Source organism: Pongo pygmaeus, chromosome 2 (assembly GCF_028885625.2).
Source record: "Pongo pygmaeus isolate AG05252 chromosome 2, NHGRI_mPonPyg2-v2.0_pri, whole genome shotgun sequence".
Classification (NCBI taxonomy): domain Eukaryota; kingdom Metazoa; phylum Chordata; class Mammalia; order Primates; family Hominidae; genus Pongo; species Pongo pygmaeus.
Window position 1 is genome coordinate 106008073 of NC_085930.1, and position 18776 is coordinate 106026848.

The following is an 18776-nucleotide window of genomic DNA, read 5'->3' on the forward strand; positions in this document are numbered from 1 at the left end:
GAAGAAAAAGTTATTCAACAGTATTGAAGTCACCTCACAGACTTCCCATTTCATTTTCTGTGTCAGTTGCTGATACACCCCATCATGCCTGTCAGGCTTAGAGAAGTAGTCTGTTCTCCGCTTCTGATTTCCTACAGACTCTAGAGTTCCTAGAGCATTTCATTGACTGATGAGCAAGTATGTTGGCCTTAGACTTAGTTCCCCTGAATTTTCCTTTAAATATATATATCCAAGGGACCTCCACATAGAACTTAGCAAAATGATAGGAAAACAAGTGTACTGTTTAGAAAATATGTCCCCAATAGAGGCAAACCTAAATGAATGGAGTGGCTCAACAGAACTCTTAAAAAGAAGAAAAAGGCATTGACATCTCTTTGTCACATCAGTCCTAGTTTGTTATGGTGGTGGAGGTAAGGAGAAAGATGGATTTTCGAGACTGGGCACGCTAGTAATAAAGCTTTCTGATATTTTCAGAAGAAAAGGAGACTGAAGAGAACAAAGAACTCACTGATACATGTAAAGAAAGAGAAAGTGATACTGGGAAGAAGAAAGTAGAACATGAAATTTCCGAAGGAAATGTTGCCACAGCCGCAGCAGCTGCTCTTGCCTCAGCGGCTACCAAAGCCAAGGTTTGTCCCGACAGCCCTTTTCCAGTGCTCTCTTAAGGCATGAATGGTCGTATTGTTTTTAGTTAATTGGGAACATTTAGTATAAAGAGCTTTGCTCCCAATAGTAGATGACTATTTGCTTGAATGGCATTTCTAGGTTAAGAAATCCACAGGCAGGAGGAGAGTTATAGAAATAGTAGATCCAGTCTAAAGGGTGACTTTTTTCATTCCATTCATTGTACCATTTAGCCTTGTAAAGACTGCAGAGATTGAAGGCAAATTTTAAAGTCTCTTTAAGGAACTGATTATCATTTTGTTTTTAATTTGCCTGCAGAACTTATCTTGGACTATTGTTCCAATAATTTCTACCAGATTGAAATATTTATGATTTTTAAGACAAAAACCTGTTTCCTTGCCTAAATACTTCACCCTGATCTTACAGACTGAAAGGAGAGAGAGAGACCCTAAAATAGCTCTTTTTCTTCTTGAATTTGCCAGCTTTTCTGGGGGTGGTTTTTTCTATTTATAGTATTAGCTGCAGAGCATATTTAAGAAGACATGAGAATGTTATTTTCCTCTCTGTGTTAATTTAGCATTTTAAGTAATTCTAAACATGAATATGTAAAGTTTTTAAAAATCTTTTCCCCTGTTCTTCATTCTACTTCAGAGGTAGTTTCCTTCCATTATAGGATACCACATTTCAAGAAACAGTGATTACTAGAACATTGCTAATCATTTTATTTTGAACTGTTCTTGATCTTTTAATAAAGATGCTTTTTCATGATCTTTAATTCCCCAGATCATTCAGCTACTGTGAACTACTTCTCTAAGTGTTTAATCTGATGTGATGAACCAATTCAAACTACAAGATTACTGTTTTGAATGCCCACCCATCTGACATAGATACAGACAATGGAGGTTAGGGAGGTGTTTACAGGCCGCAGCAAATGCTCAGTCAACCCAGACAGTTACTCCGGCTGATCATTGTTATTATACTAACTGGAAGTCCTACAAATTTATACTACCTGCCCTTTTCCTAATAACTAAAACTAGCTAATACTTCCTAATAACTAAAATTAGCTAAAGAATCAGAAAGATATCTCCTGTCTGATTCTTTAGCTAATTTTATTCTATCTCCCCTACATCCCCCTCACCTCTGGGAAGTTTTGAGGTACATGCTTGCTTAAGTGACAGCTAATATAACTTGACTCTTTTTCACCATTTGTCTGGTTTTGCACTTTCATTGCAAACATCTTTTTTAGTCTGTCTTCTGCTACCCTGGAGTGTTTGGGCATCTCTTTGTCTCTGAGCTGCTCAAGTTCTTACTGTAATACTGTCATTAGATGTTTTAGAGACCTTAAGGATTATCGTGGTCATAGTATCTCACATTTTATATATATAGTATCTCACATTTTATATATATATATATATATATATATATATATTTTTTTTTTTTTTTTTTTGAGACAGTCTCACTCTGTCCCCCAGGCTGTAGTGCAGTGGTGTGATCTTGGCTCACTGCAACCTCCACCTCCTGGGTTCCAGCAATTCTCCTGTCTCAGCCTCCCAAGTAGCTGGGATTACAGGCATCCACCACTATACCCAGCTAACTTTTGTATTTTTAGTAGAGACAGGGTTTCACCATATTGGTCAGGCAGGTCTCGAACTCCTGACCTCAGGTGATTCACCTGCCTCAGCCTCCCAAAGTGCTGATATTACAGGCATAAGACACCGTGCCCGGCCTCTCGCATTATAAATGAGGAGCTAGAGGTGGAGAGGGCTTTCTCCTTTGTGCCCTTCCTCAGTCTTCAAACCTGCAACCTCGGCTCATTTTTGACTCCTGGTTCCTTCATTTTCCGTAGCTATTCAGCCAGCAAATTTTTCATGGTGCTTTAAATCACCTGCTAATGTTCAACTGCTCACTCAGGTCAGCATCCCTTAATCTTTTGCCTGTCTCCTCAGTCCCATTCTCTAACCCGCAGCCAATGTAATCTTTTTGCTTTTTAACTTGTTCTTAAGTATAACTCACATTCAAATAAATGGACATACTTAAGCCTACACCTTTGTGAATTTTTGACAAACTGAGCCCACCCATGTCACAAGCATCCATTTCAGTAAACAATGTTACCAGCCCCTCCAGAAGCTTCCTCTTATTCCAGTTACTTTGCCTTCCCTGGAGAGTAATCAGTAGTCTGCCTCATTACACGGTAGATTAGTTTCTCCTTTTTTTTTTACTTCATATAAATGGAATCCTACATTATGCGCAGAAATCTTTAAAAATGCAAATAGGAACATGTTACTTTCTTCAGTAACCTCCCTATCTCTCTCTGGCTACAATTTCAAACTCTTTAATAGAGAATTTAGGATTTTTCTATAATCAGGACCCTACTTAGTTCTCAACCCTCATTTCTTACCTGTCCTTCCTGAACTGTTTCTTGTAGTTCTGCCAAACAGAATTTATTCTTTTATCTCTATCTAAGCTTTTTCGGACATTCTTTTCTTACAGAGCATGGTTTTTTCTTCCTATTATTTCTCCTCTTTAAATTTTTTTGTAGAGACTGGGTTTTGCCATGTTACCCAGGCTGGTCTGGAGCTCTTGGGCTCAAGAGATTTGCCCACCTTGACCTCTCAATGTGTCAGGATTACAGGTATGAGCCACCTCACCTGGCCAGTTTCTCCTCTTGATACCACTGTGCTATGCTTCAGTATATGTTGCCATAGGAAGAACTAAAATGGTAGATTACCTTTTAAAAGTTTCACGAGGCTGGGTGCAGTGGCTCACACCTGTAATTGCAGCACTTTAGGAGGCCAAGGCAGGAGAATCAGTTTTGCTCAGGAGTTCAGGACCAGCCTGGGCAGCATAGTGAGACTCTATCTCTACAAAAAATAATTTTTTTTTTAAAGTTTCACAAATGCTTCATGATATTTTCCTCTGACCTCGTAGCTGTTACTGTGTGCAACTTTGGGCACAAAGATTTATCTGGTATACACTACTGATTATCTTACAATAGCTTGACTCCTTCACTGCAGAGAAACTACTTTTATGGATCATTTGGCCTGCCCCTTCACTATTCCATACAAAATTTAAAAGGTGTCCAAAGAAGAATTTCTCTCCAGGTCATTGAACTTTCACTCCCTTGTCATCAGTCACTCTTCCTTCTATTTACTAGGAGCTTGTATCTTCATTCTCAAAATACCTAGGTTTCCCTCTGAGTTATGAAAGTGTACAAATGCTCATGCTGCACGACTTGGTACATGTGAACCCTTCAGTGCCACTTACAGCTGGGATCTGATAAATTTGATAGCACACATAATCATTTTCATACTACATGGTAATTAAGGGGGTAAGGAATTCACTTAAATTACTATAATTAATATATAACTTATATAGCCAATCCAAGTTTCTCTTATTCTAATTTTCTTTTTCTGTGTCTATAAACAGCTTTGTTATTAAAAGTTTTCCTTAAGAATCTTTTGTCATACTGACGTGGAGTGATAATTAGAGGTTCTAGGTCTGTCTCCTAAACAAATGAGGTGGCATGCTTTATGGCTTCTGTTATTGTCCCCTGAAAGGTTCTTCAAGAGCATGTCCATTTTTTCATTGCACCTGCTGACAAGCTGTGAATTGTCTCAACTAAAGGAGTGGTGTGTGGGTGTAAGCAGAAGTACCATTGTTTGGGTGCTCTAGATCCTTTCTATCTGGGTCTTCAGGCTTAGAGAAGAAGGAAGGCCCCAGAACTATTGCCAGGATAAACTATAAATCCCCCATATTAGAGCATGTTCTCTTTTTGTCAGCAATAGTAGGTTCAGTTCTTCCAAGAAAGCAGAGATCACATTTTCTTAAAACCACAGATATTTCCTTTGAATTTATTCTACAAACCACCCCATTTACACGTTTTTCAAAGTGGCGAAAGTAGGTTTGTATTCGTGGCAACGTGGTAATTGGGTATTAGCTCTGGGACAACGGGAAGACTCTTACCCCCCAGAAATGTCTCATGACTTGATGCATTGTTTCTGCAATTTCTCATTCTTTTCTTTCTCTCTCTCCTTCTCTCTTTCTCTTTCATGCATTCTTGCTTTTTTCTCTTTCTCTCTCCTTCTCTCTCTCCTTCTCTCTCTTTTTCTTTCTCTCACTCTCTTGCTTGCTTGCTTGCTTTGTCAGGGTCTTGCTCTGTCACCCAGGCTAGAATGCAGTGATGTGATCACAGCTCACTGTAGCCTCCACGTCCTGTGCTCAAATGAGATCCTTTCACCTCAGCCTCTCAAGTAGCTGGTTCCACAGACATGTGCCACCACACTCAGCTAATTTTAAAATTTTATGTAGAGACGGGGTCTCCCTATGTTGCCCAGGCTGGTCTCAAACTCCTGGTGCCAAGGAATCTGCCCACCTCAGTCTCCCAGTGTCCTGGGATTACCGGTGTCAGCCACTGCTTCCAGCATGAAACTCTTTCAGAGGTGTGAAAATTGTCATTGTATACTTTAGTAACAAGGCATTAGCAGACAAGGGTTGATAGAAATTGATTTACACTAAGCATGTTGATCGTTGCTACCATACCTTAATAATCCTCTCAATGTGTCAGGAAAAAATAGCCCATTTGATCATTTTGCCTACAGTTAGTCCTGTTCAGTTTCATTTTTGTATGACTACATAGAAACTACTTCTGTTCTACTCGTTGGAATTCATGCTTTGTAATGCAAAATTGGCCTCAACCCTATTCCAGCCGGATTATTGCTTCTCGTTAATCATTTATCTCCGGTTGTTTCTCCTATGTTCCATATATCAGGGGTCCCCAACCCCAGTGGCCTGTTAGGAGCTAGGCCACACAACAGGAGGTGAGTGACAGGGCAAGTGATAGCAAGCATTACTGCCTGAGTTTTGCCTCCTGTCAGATCAGTGGCGGAATTAGATTCTCATAGGAGTGTAAACCCTTTTGTGAACTGTGCATGCGAGGGATCTAGGTTGTGTGCTTCATATGAGAATCTAATGTCTGATGATCTGTAGTGTAACAGTTTCATCCTGAAACCACCCCCCACCCCCACCCTGCCCCGTGGAAAAATTATCTTTCACCCTCTTCCATGAAACCGGTGCCTGCTGCCAAAAAGGTTGGGGACTGCTGCCGTATATCTTCTGTGGCACCATCCCAAGCCTCATCATTCTTCTCAGGCTCTATAAAGCCAATATGTGAAAGGTTGGGCCTCTCCCTGTAGCTTCTGCTTGGAACACCCTGGTCATCACTGTTGCCAGACCTTTCAAGAATCCGTAATCTGAGCATCAGCAATATTCCTGTTTCAGTTATTTATTGCTGTGTAACCGATGTAACTACCTTTGAAGTTAGTCATTTAAAACCTCTGTCATTTTATTATCTGTCATGATATTGCAGTGAGGAACTGGGGCAGGCTTAGCTGGCAAAATGTGCTCCATGTCGCATTGACTAGAGTCACTCAGTACTACCTCATCGCTGGGCTATTATAGAGGGCCAGAGACAACTTCATTTGTATGCCTATGCCTAGGCTGAGATGGCTACCATCATTCTCTATACATCCTTTCTAAGAAGCTGGTGTAAGGTAATCTCAGGAGTAGTTGGACTTTTTACAAAGCTTAGAACTTTGAGAGAAGAATGTCACAAGCAGCAAGAAGGAGGATCTGCCAGTGTCTTATGACTTGGAACCCCAAACTGACACAGCATAATTTCTGCCCTACTCTACTGGTCAAATGTTCTGTCCAAATTCAAGGTAAGGGGACACAGAGCACAGCTCAAGGTAGAAGATGTGCCACCTTAACCCTCCACAGTCTACTCTCTTGTCATAAATTGTATACCCTTCCCCCACTGAAAAATAGATCTCTCATGGCTTTCTTTATCTCATTATGATATCAAGCTGAGGTTGGAGGTCTCGGATCTTATGTAAATCAGGTCCACATACAGATGAGGCTCTTTAGGAGTGGTTCCTATTTACAACTTCTTGAATGCTGATACTATAATTTGAAGATTTTCTGGACTAGTATAACAGGGGTGAGACACATCAAGGTTAACTGCACTCTGTTCAAGGAGGGTTTGAATTGGAGACACAGAGCAGTCATAATTGACGGCAAATTTGAAATCTAGCCAGGCACACATTTCCAGTTCCTTCATCAGGGCCCAGTCCTACTCGCAGAATTGTTCTCCACAGTTTGACTTGGCCCTCTGGGCTTTCAGTTTTTTCTTCTGAGTCTTTTTCCTTTTCCATTAAAAAATTAGCAGAGTTTTGCACTGATTGCCTGTCTTGGCCTGCATTCTACTTGTTGTAGGCCCAGTTTATGTTCTTTCTACTTCAGTTCAAGGTGTTATAATTTTTTAAGAACTTTATGGGATTTCTGTGTTTAAAATGTAATCCCCACTTTGGGAGGCTGAGGTGGGCGGATCATTTGAGGGTGGTCAGGAGTTCAAGACCAGCCTGGCCAACATGGTGAAACCCCATGTCTACTAAAAATACAAAAATTAAGCCAGTCATAGTGGCACGTGCCTGTAGGCCCAGTTACTTGGGAGGCTGAGGCACGAGAATCACTTGAACCTGGGATTTCAGTGAGCTGAGATCACGCCACTGTATTCCAGCCTGGGGACAGAGTGAAACTCTGTCTCAAAAAAAAAAAAAAAAAAAGTGATTCCCGTTAGACAAAAGCCACACCAATGTTTTCTTGCCTACATAGTTCCCTTTTTGCCCTAGTCTTAGTTAAGATGTTTTGAGAACAAAGCCCCCAATTTTTGCCTAGTCTTAGTTAAGATGTTATGAGAACAAAGCCCTTAATTTTTGGATCCCTTTTTGTCTAGTTGGAGGGATCTTAGATTTGTAGCTTCAGTAATGATGATGCAAAGAAGCTGAGAGGTGAACTTGTAGAGGTGACACAGAAAACTAGTTTAAAACTAGGGACAGTGGTTAGAAACAAATATTTCAGCACAGTGATATGAGCTAGGCAGAAAACAAAAGCAGAGGCAGTTATTGCTGAAAGGTCATAAAGAGCTTGGTTAGGAAATTGTGGGACAAGTAAGCGTCCAAACATGGGGCTTCAGAAAGGAAAGAGTGTTGTAGGCAGAATAAAAATAAATATTGGCTGTGTGAAAACTTTCCAAATTTGATGAAAACTTTAACTTACAGACCTAAGAAGCTCAATGAAAGAATATATATATATATATATATATGAGACATGCTGTAAAGATGTTTAGACCCAGCGCAGTGGCTCACAGCATAATCCCAGCACTTTGGGAAGCTGAGGCAGGAGGATTGCTTGAGGCCAGGAGTTAGAGACCAACCTGGGCAACAGAGAGAGATCCTGTCTCTACAAAAAGTTTTTAAAGTTGGCCAGGCATGGTGGTGTGATGCCTATAATCCTACCTACTTGGGAGGCTGAGGCAGGAGGATCTCTTGAGCCGAGGAGTTTGAGGTTACCGTGAGCTGTGATCTCACCGGCGCACTTCATCCTGGGCAACGGTGAGACCCTGTCTCAAAAAAACATCTAAAAGATGCTTAGAGGCCCTCATGTCTAGTAGAAAGGTCTAAGGTATATACTCAAGACTCTTAGAAGTTCTACTATAAATACCATTCAAAAAGCTTTATAGCTGCACCTCGAGCTCTTTACCCTGAGGTCATCCTTTGCTGGTAGTGCTCTGGATTGGATCTTTCTCCCAAAGCCATTTCTTAGCTTCAGACTCTTGTTGGAAGGAACCAGAGATGAGAAGTAATGTTTTATTCAAATCCCACTTTTTCATATTTCCTCTAAATTCTGCCTGAAAACCTAATAGTTGCTTCTTTACTTCCATGCTCTTCTAGCTGCTTACGATAAAATAGAAAAAGAATTTTTCCATGGCCTGGAAATGCCCCAGCCATATCCACAAGTTTATTAATTACCCTTTCTATTTCCACATGACTAGAGATGATGGTGTTTCCAAAAGTTGTGCTACTAGATAATAAAGATCTATTTCTTCAACCTTCAATACTATTTTCCTCTCTGTACTTTATTACCTAATGATGGTTTTCTTAAAGCCGTTTCAGCTTGCACCGACTATGTGGTCCCAAAGCCAAAGAGAAACATTTTAGGTTTCTGTTACAAAAGCTCCCCATTTCCAGATACCAAATTATTTTACAATAGCAAAATTGAGTAGTTTAAAACATAACAATTGTATTAAATCTCATAATTTTGTTAAATTTTAACACCAAACAGCTGGGCAATTCTGCTATATGTATCAGTTGAGTCATTTAGTAGTATTAACTTCATAGGTAGGTTTATGTAGAAGGTCTGAGATGGCTTCATTAGAATCCTAGTCCTTGGCAGGGATAACTGAGTTTTTTTTCCGCTCCATGTAGTCTCAGAATTTCCCCTTGTGGTCTTTCCAGCAGGGTGATCATACTTTGTACATGGCAACTTGAGACTCCCAGAGGGAACATTCCAAGAAACAGGACATGAAAGTTTCCAGGATTGTAAGGCCTGGGCTTAGAAAAGGCTACCACTAATTTTTATTGAGCAAGGCAGAGAGCCTGTCTTGATCTGCCTCTTAATGAAATAAAGGCCAGTGAACTTGTGGCCATCTTTAATCTACCACAAGTCCCTTCTAAGCATTACCCAGGAAAGTATCCACTCAAGTATCAATTATTCCAAAGATGCATTGGAAAATAACTAATGGTCCTTTGGGTTTGGAATTTTAATTTTTAGTTCCAGCTCTGCCATTTACTCGTCTCTTTTTTCTTTTTCCTTTTTCTTTTCTTTTTTTTTTTTAAAAGATGGGGTCTCGCCAGGCACGGTGGCTCACGCCTGTAATCCCATCACTTTGGGAGGCTGAGTCAGACAGATCACATGAGGTCAGGATTCAAGACCAGCCTGACCAACATGGTGAAACCCCGTCTCTACTAAAAATACAAAAATTAGCCAGGCTTGGTGGCAGGCGCCTGTAATCCCAGCTATTCAGGAGATTGCAGCAGGAGTGTCACTTGAACCTGGAAGGCAGAGGTTACGGTGAGCCGAGATCATGCTACTGTACTCCAGCCTGGGCGACAAAGCTAGACTCTGTCTCAAAACAAAACAAAACAAAACAAAACAAACAAAAAAAAGACGGGGCCTTGCTCTGTCACCCAGGCTGGAAATGCTGCAGCAAGATCACAGCTCACTGCAGCCTCAAACTCCCAGACTCACGTGATCCTTCCTCCTCAGCCTCCTTGAGTAGCTGGGACTATAGGAATGTGCTACCACACCTGGCTAATTTTTTATATTTTTTTGTAGAACGGGGTCTCATTATGTTGCCCTGGTCTCAAATTCCTGGCCTCAAGCGATTCTCCTGCCTCAGCCTTCCAAAACACTGGGATTACAGATGGTAGGCAACTGCGCCTGGCCTGTTTTCAGTGGACTTCTTGGTGGTACAAATGTTTTTAATTTGATGAGGTCCAACCTAATTTTCTGTTTTATCATTTGTGCTTTTTACATGTCTCGAAATCTTTGGCTTAAGCTAAGATCATTTAGATATACTTTGTTTTTTCTTCTAAGAATTTTTTAGTGTATACTTTTATATTTAGATCTATGATCCACTAAGTTAATTTTTGTGGGTGGTGTGAGATAGGAGTCCAAATTCATTCTTTTGTATTTGGATATTCAGTTTTCCCAGCTCCATTTGTTGACCTACCCTAACCCACCTTTAAACTTTTATTATGGAAGTATTAGAATATATATAGAAGTAGGCTGGGCACGGTGGCTCATGCCGGTAATCCCAGCACTTGGGGAGGCCGAGACAGGCAGATCATTTGAGCTTAGGAGTTTGAGACTAGACTGGGCAACCTTGCAAAACCCTGTTTCTACCAAAAATACAAAAGTTAACTGGGTGTGGTGGTGTGCGCCTGTAGTCCCAACTACTTGGGAGGCTGGTGTTTCTTTTTTTCCCTTTCTTTTTTTAAAATTGTAAAAATAAAATAAAGAAAAATAAAGAAGGGATTTTGCCACGTTGGCCAAGCTGGTATCAAACTCCTGGCCTCAAGTGATCCATCCACCTCGGCTTCCTGAAGTGCTGGGATTACAGGCATGAGCCACAGCGCCGGCCCAGACTCTGTCTTTAAAAAAAAAAAAAATACAACATATACAGAAGTAGACAAAGTAGTAAAATATTGTCTGCATACACATTATCTAGCTTTGGTTATCAACTTCTTACCAGTCTTGTTTCATTTGTCTCAATTTATTTTATTTTTTGAGAAAGCGTCTTGCTCTGTCGCCTAGGCTGGAGTGCTGTGGCGCGATCTTGGCTCACCACAGCCTCTGCCTCCTGAGTAGCTGGGATCACAGGCGTGTACCACCACATCCAGCTTTTTTTTTTTTTTTTTTTTTTTTTTTTTGTATTTTTAGTACAGACAGGGTTTTACTATGTTAGCCAGGCTGGTTTTGAACTCCTGGCCTTCTGTGATCCACCCGCCTTCCCAGAGTGCTGGGATTATAGGCGTAGGCATGAGCTTCTGTGCCCAGCCTCAATTTATTTTTGAATCATCGCTTGCCCTATAAACTCAGAGTTTCTTTCTCAGGTTTGGTCTGTGACTTTTGAATCTAAGGTCTTTATCTTTTTCTGATACTACATTACTTGAGCTAGAACACATACCTCAGTAGCATGTGTAGGAATTGAACTTTTTAGTCCTTGATTTCAGGAATGTCTGTTCTATATTCACAGTGTTACAGATTGCTATACAGGAAATTCTAGTTAGAAATTCATTAGCCCTCAGAGTTGAAAGGCATTTTACCATTGTTTTCAAACATCTCATTTTACTTTTAAGAAGTCTGATACAGTCCAATTTTTTGGGTAACCTGTTTTTTTGGGAAGGTGCCTTTCTGAAAGCTTGTAGGATTTTCTATGTCTTGTGTTCTTAAAATTTCAGTAATGTTTCTTGCTGTGGATCTTTTTAATTTTTTTGATACTTGCTGCCTCTTTTATTTTATTTTATTTTTTATTTTTTTTGAGACGGAGTCTTGTTCTGTCACCAGGCTGGAGTGCAGTGGAGGGATCTCGGCTCACTGCAACCTGTGCCTCCTGGCTTTAAGCAGTTCTTATGCCTCAGCCTCCCAAGTAGCTGGGATTACAGACGTGCACCACCACGCCCAGCTAATTTTTTAATTTTTAGTAGGGACAGGGTTTTTGCTGTGTTGGCCAGGCTGGTCTCGAACTCCTGATCTCATGTGATCTGCCCACCTAGGCCTCCCAAAAGTGCTGAGATTACAGGCGTGAGCCACCACGGCTGACCAATGACCTGCAGTTTTAAAAGGAAATATTTTGGTATTATTTTATTGAATAACACTTGAGGACCCCCTTTCCACCTACCGCTCCCCCCACCAAGTTCCTGCATAAATCTCAAAAAAAAAAAAAATACCAGAAACATTTTCTTTCAAACCAGCTGAGTTCTAGGAGTCATAGTCTCATAAAAATAGTCCAGAAATTGATAACATTATTATCTTCAAAGGAAGAGTTACTGATGTATAGCTGACAGAAGTGAGGGGGAGACTTACTTTTTATTTTATACCTCTTTGTAACTTTTCAGTTTATATCATGTGCATAAATGTTTTTGTTCAAAAATATAAATTGTATAACATTGTACAATGATAATGCCTTGAATTACGTAATATTTATTTAAAGTTTTGGTGTCATTGATGTAGCTCATTGTAGTTTAGGGTGGCAGACATGATCATTAATAGCTATAAAACCTCATTGTCACCTCTTGTCTACATTTCTGAATCTTTTTGCAAATGGGTCTCCATATCTGTAAAACTACAGTTTTTATTTTCAACTGTAAATGAATGAAAAATTAGGCTTTCGTCTAAGTGTTAGGTCTCAGCATAGTTCCCAAAAGCCTGTATTAAGTTGCATGGTTGCTCCTAGGTTCTATAGGAAACCTAAGATCATTAAGAGATCAGTAAAATAGCCACTCCATGCTATTTCTTAAGACCTTGGTAAGATGCGTGCTGTGACATGCACAGCTGTGGCATGTCACAGCTACTCAGTTGGCTTAGGCAGAAGGATCACTTGAGCCCAGGAGTTGGAGGCCAGCCTAGGCAACATAGGTGTTTTTTTTCTTACGAAGAACGCTGCTTCTTTAAAAAAAAAAAAAAAAAAAGCCTTGCGTAGAAGCAAGATAAACACATAAATTCAGCAGACATAATAAAAGTGAATGAAAAATGGTGCTGGGAGTTTGTTGGGGAAGTTCTTGGATGACGTCTGTAGAGGGTGGAATTGATTACTAGCTAGTAGTTAGGGTCTTCAGCAGATATAAGTAATGTGGCATCTTCCTGTTTGTGCTGTTGAGTTGGCAGGAAGCATTCACCATCAGTCTTGTGGCAAAGGAGTGAGTCTTCCAGAGTACCTTTCTGTTTAGTACTGTATTTATTTTTCCAGCTATGGACCTGGACCTGGAATTACAGGTCAAATATTGTTTTCCCCTTTGTTTCCACACATGAGGACTGCTCACCAAAGAGAAGGGAGAGGCTTTGTATAAGAGTGTCAGGTGCCGTCCTCAGCAGCCTGCCTGCCCACCCACCCCTAGAAAAGTTTTAGGGAGGAAAGGATAGTGAGGGGACAGACCGAATGCCAGGATGGGGTGGTAGGTGGCAAAGTACCTCCTGTCCTCATCTTTGGCCCATCAGGGTCCTGGTTTGCCCTCTCCTTCTTGATAGCCCTTTTGAAGGTAGTAGTTTACCACATGAGGCATTTCCTTTAATCTTTTAAGGGTTGATTTATCTCTATAAGGACCAGAAATTCAGAGACAGTTATTTTAGATTGTACGTTACAAAGGAGACATATAGAGTACCATTGTAAATTATATAATCTCTACTTTGAATATTGTCAGCATTTTCTTAATGTTCTTTAAGCAAATGTTTACCTAAATAGCTTGCATGATCTTTTACCCTTAGCACCTGGCTGCAGTGGAAGAAAGAAAGATCAAGTCCCTGGTAGCTCTCTTGGTTGAGACACAAATGAAGAAACTAGAGATCAAACTTCGACATTTTGAAGAGCTGGAAACTATCATGGACAGAGAGAAAGAAGCTGTAAGTATTTGGAATTTTATAGTGGCTTTTTCACAATTAAACCTTGGTCACTTTTCACAAAACACAAGTTAGATAAAATAAATGGTAGCCTGTTCTCTTGGTCTCCATGGCTGACTTCTGTCCTTTTTTCTATGTTTGATTTGCCCTTTCAAAAGGATTGTTAGCCAGTGATGTTAAATAAAAGGCACTCTGTTAACTCTCTAAAGCGAATTATCTAAATCTCAGCTTCTTGTACATGTTGGCTGTGAAGATACATGATGATATTAAATTCTTCACTCTACAAAACTTAGATCTTAGAGTTATTTCATTACCTACTTGTTACCAATAAAGTAGAAACTATAACTCTTATCTGAGTCAGGGATTTACTTTTTTTTTTTTTTTTTTAAGTTTTAATTTTTATTTTAGATTCAGAGGTACTTGTGCAGGTTTGTTACATGGATATATTGTATGATGCTTAGGTTTAGGCTTCTATTGAAGCTGTCACCCAAATAGTTAACATAGTACCCAATATGTAGCTTTTCAATCTTTCACCCTTTTCTCCTCTTCCCGTTTTGGAGTCACCAGTGTCTATTGTTTCCATGTTTATGTCTGTGTATACACAGCGTTTAGCTCCCACTGAAAACTGAGAACATGCGGCATTTTTTGCTTCTGGGTTAATTCACTTAGAATAATGGCCTCCAGCTGCATCTATGGTGGTGCAAGGGACATAATTTCATTCTTTTTTTTATTGCTGTGTAGTATTTCATAGTGTATATGTACCACATTTTCTTTATCCAGTCCACTGTTGATGGGCACCTAGTTTGATTTCATGTCTTCGCTATTGCGAATGGAGCTGCAATAAACATGCATGTGCGGGTGCATTTTTGGTAGAACGATTTATTTTCTTTTTTTTTTTTTTGAGACGGAGTCTCGCCCTGTTGCCAGGCTGGAGTGTAGTGGCACAGTCTTAGCTCGCTGCAACCTCTGCCTCCCGGATTCAAGTGATTCCCCTGCCTCAGCCCCCAGAGTAGCTGGGACTACAGGCACGTGCCACCACGCCCAGCTAATTGTTGTGTTTTTAGTAGAGACGGGGTTTTACCATGTTGGCCAGGATGGTCTCTATCTCTTGACCTCATGATCTGCCCACCTCAGCCTCCCAAAGGGCTGGGATTACAGGCGTGAGCCACCATGCCCAGCCGAACAATTTATTTTATTTTGTGTTACTGGGTTGAATATTAGTTACATTTTTGTTTCTTTGAGAAACCTCCAAACTGCTTTCCACAGGGGCTGAACAGTCCTGTTCAGTCAATGTACAATCTCATCAGCAGTTATATAAGTGTTCAGAGATTTTCTTGATTCCCTGACTTCTTCAAAATAAATACTAGAAAGGAGAACTTAATCTCATCTTGAGTTAGGAACCTAGTTTTCTGTTATCCTCTCTCAGATCCATCCTTGGGCTTTCTCACACTTCTCTTCCCTCTCCTATACTGAATGGTAGCTGGAAGTAGGCCCATCCTGAGTCTTGTATGTAGCATTCCCGGGAGCAGAAACTTTTGACATAAGGTCATGGGCCAAATGGGACCAAGAGAATTATGAAAAGGGCCAAAAGTGAGAGTGGAAGTCATAAAAAGTAAGAAATTTAGAAGCAGAGAAACATTTGGTTTTCTTGGGAGAAGTTCTGGAGAAAAAGAGATTAAGTAAGCTCTTAGTGGGAAAAAAAAAAAAATTTTTTTTTTTTATTTTTATTTTTTTTTTGAAACGGAGTCTTACTCTGTCACCCAGGCTGGAGGGCAATGGCATGATCTCGGCTCACCACAGCCTCTGCCTCCTAGGTTCAAGTGATTCTCCTGCCTCAGCCTCCCGAGTAGCTGGGATTACAGGCGTGCACCACCACGCCCAGCTAATTTTTTGTTTTTTAGTAGAGACAGGGTTTCACTGTGTTGCCTGGGCTGGTCTCGAACTCCTGAGCTCAGGCAATCTGCCTGCCTCAGCCTCCCAAAGTGCTAGGATTACAGGCGTGAGCCACCGCACCTGGCCAAAAATAAATTTTTGTAATGAGTTGACTAGAGAAAGAATTAGTGACTCCCTAAGCATGGGCTAAATTTGAGCATTTAGTTAGGACTTTTTCCCTCTGACTATTTTGACTTTTTTATCTACATAAGAGATTCTGACTCCAAATGGTAGAACTTTAAAAAGAAATTATTCCAGAATACTGATCATTTTAGGATTTACATTTGCTAAGTATCTTCTTGCATTATTTAAAGTGTTTCTTAGTGGCCAGTCCAAGCAAGTCCTCTGTTGAACTCCTCATGATGAGTAGCCCAGTACCTGTCACCATAGCCCATATCCATTTTGTCCTAAGACCAGCTGGCCCCAAAAGTAGGAAGAGGCTGCTTCAGTAGCTCTCCTACCCCAAGTCTATACCACCCTACCCTCAGTTCTCTGATTAGGAAGCAGCCTAGTCAGGGACTTACTGTGCTTCTCACTCCATGCTCTACATCTGTCATTGAGCTTCTGTCTTTGTAAGCATCTCTCACACCATTGACTGTCTCCTGCCCCGGGAGCTTATGAGACCCCGGTTTCATCTCTGTCACCCTCTGTGTATGCTGGACCAAATGCAGGCTTCTTCACAGCCTTACTCTCTTTGCCACCTGTTTGCATCCTGCTTCTCTGGCCAAGAAGGCCCTTTGCCCCACTTTTTGCCTACCTCCTGCATTCCTCAGCTGTGGGTGGCATGGCCTTCACATTTACTGCTGTGGCAGCTTCACAGAGCACTTAATTGCACTGTAATCACCAGTTCATGGGTTCGCATTTCTGTACCAGAGTGTATACTTTTTGAGGGCAGGGACTTAATCAGATGTCTTTGTTAACACAGAAGTAGCACATCACAGGCCCTTACTTAAATGAGTGTGTGCCAGCATTGTTGCCGTAGTTGGGAAAGTGGAAAGGATAATCCACCCTTAGAGACTTAGTTTAATGGGGGGAACAGTCAACAAATAAGGATAATACAGTGTGTTTGTATAGTACAGCAGTTGTACATATGCTGCTATGGGAACAGAAAGGAGGAATCCCCAGGAGATGGGGAGAGGGAGAAGTTATCAGAGAAAACGTCCTACAGGTGGAGCTTTAGGGAATGAGTCTTTGTGTTTATCTTTCTCTAATAAGCTTCCCTTTTGACATTTTACAGATTTTCTTAGAGGGCCTGGAGTAATAGGGGGCTATAATATAGTGGAGTGGATTGTTGGCATATGCAAGATTCAAATGATGGTTGGGTAGATCCCACTGGCAGTAAGACGTCTTGCTGTCATTTGCAAAGCATAACTGATCCATTAGCCTTGAATATTGAGTCAACCCTGAGCACTTACAGAATATATCTAGTTTGGCAAGGAGCTCTTTCCTCAGCACTAAGTTGCTTTCTCTTCAAAGAATGAACCTGCAGGTCCCCCGGTTTTTTAAACCTTCTGATGGACCTGTTGTCTGTCCCCTAAGAATAGCAGAGTTCGCATCCCCTTTCCACTTCTGTCCACTGGCCCCCAGACACCAAGGGGCCGTGTATAACCGCTCCTCTTCTCTCAGCCCTGCAGAAGTTTCCTTGTATGGTGTATATTTTTTAAATAACTGCTTAAATTATATAACTTCACTATTTTTTCTCTTTTGACTTTTTTCTGGGGGGACAGGGCTCACTCTATTGCCCAGGCTGGAGTGCAGTGGTGCAGTCATAGCTCACTGCAGCCACAAACTCCTGGGGCTCAAGCGATCCTCCCTCCTCAGCCTCCCAAGCAGCTGAGACTACAGGCATGAGACACTGTGGCCAGCTAATTTTTTTTTTTTTTTAAATATTGACAGGATCTTGCCATGTTGTCCAGGCTGGTCTCAAACTCTTCACCTCAAGCAGTCCTCCCACCTTCTCCTCCCAAGGGGTTTGGATTACAGGCATGAGCTGCTGTGTCCAGCTTTTTGACTTCTAAAAAATGTTACTTTCTAATCAGATCACACACAGTATTTCATAAATATTTTCTGAATAAAACAACACAGCTGAAAATGTTGGGAAAATACTCTCCAGACTCCATCCCAATACACAACGCTGCTCTGCTTGAATTCTTCCATGGTAGATTCTTATTTTCTTAATCAGCATTTGGTGTCAGCTGTTTGTGGCAGGAAAATTCTTTGTATGAGACAGTCCCTACCCCTACTGAATGAATGTCAATAATCCAACTGTATTAGTTATAAATTGCCATGGTTTCTGAGTAAGTGATTCAAAAAAGTAAGAGTATGAAAAAGCACACAAAATGGGAGCTATGATGTTCTTTATAATGTAAACATGTGAGTCACATCCCTTCTGCCACATCCTGTTGGTCACAGACCAACTCTGGATCTGGGTTAGGTGAATAGTTTTCAGTGGGGATGGTGTAAATATTAGAAAGCAGGATTGTTGGCAACCAGCTTGGAGACCTGTTCTCTGACCAACCAAAATGGGTTATTTGAATTTCAAAATGCCACCCGCTCATTTTGTATATAATTAAGACATAACCTCTTTCTCACTCTAGCACTAGCATCCTATCCTTCCCTGTGGGAAGCAAAGCTATGAATGTTTTTCTACTGATGATTTCCACACAGAATTCTTGTGAAAATTGAGAGAAGTATGGCATATGCCTGGCACAGTGTCTAGCACATACATAGTAAGTGTTTGGTAAATATATGCCTCCCATTATGCAAACCAGTAATCAACAAATATGTACAAAATTCTTAAAATTCATAAGCCATTGTTGGCTTTGTGAGCATTTATTGGGTCAGTTACTATGCCAAAGCACTTTAAATGGATTTACTCACTTTATTTCCCGGCAAACTGTGTGAGGAAGCCATAAGCAAGAAAATAATATTTGCTTTGAATCCCCTTATTTAAGAATCCAGCAGTGATGTTGGATGACAACATAAGCCACTTCTTTGTTAGCCCTTCTTACATTCCAGACTGGAGCTTGAACCTGGTAGGTTGTGTACCTCAGATTACATGGGTCAGAAATGACAGAGCCAGATCTCAAACTTGTTTGTTCAGCTCTCTGTATTTATCTAGTACTTTGTAATTTATGAAGAAATGAGCTTTTGCTATTTCATTTTAACCTAGGGACTCTGAGATATATATGCAGCTTCTGTCATCC

At 40.7% G+C, this 18776-nt stretch overlaps 1 protein-coding gene across 2 annotated transcripts in view; it reads left to right on the plus strand.

The window, feature by feature from the left end:
• Positions 1 to 18776, plus strand: part of SMARCC1 (SWI/SNF related, matrix associated, actin dependent regulator of chromatin subfamily c member 1) — a 196702-nt gene that overhangs the window by 146812 nt on the left and 31114 nt on the right. For both annotated transcript variants that reach the window (XM_054481871.2, XM_054481874.2), the window contains 2 exons: positions 475 to 629; positions 13507 to 13641. In XM_054481871.2, coding sequence (XP_054337846.1) covers positions 475 to 629; positions 13507 to 13641 — 290 coding nt within the window. The remainder of the gene's footprint in view (positions 1 to 474; positions 630 to 13506; positions 13642 to 18776) is intronic.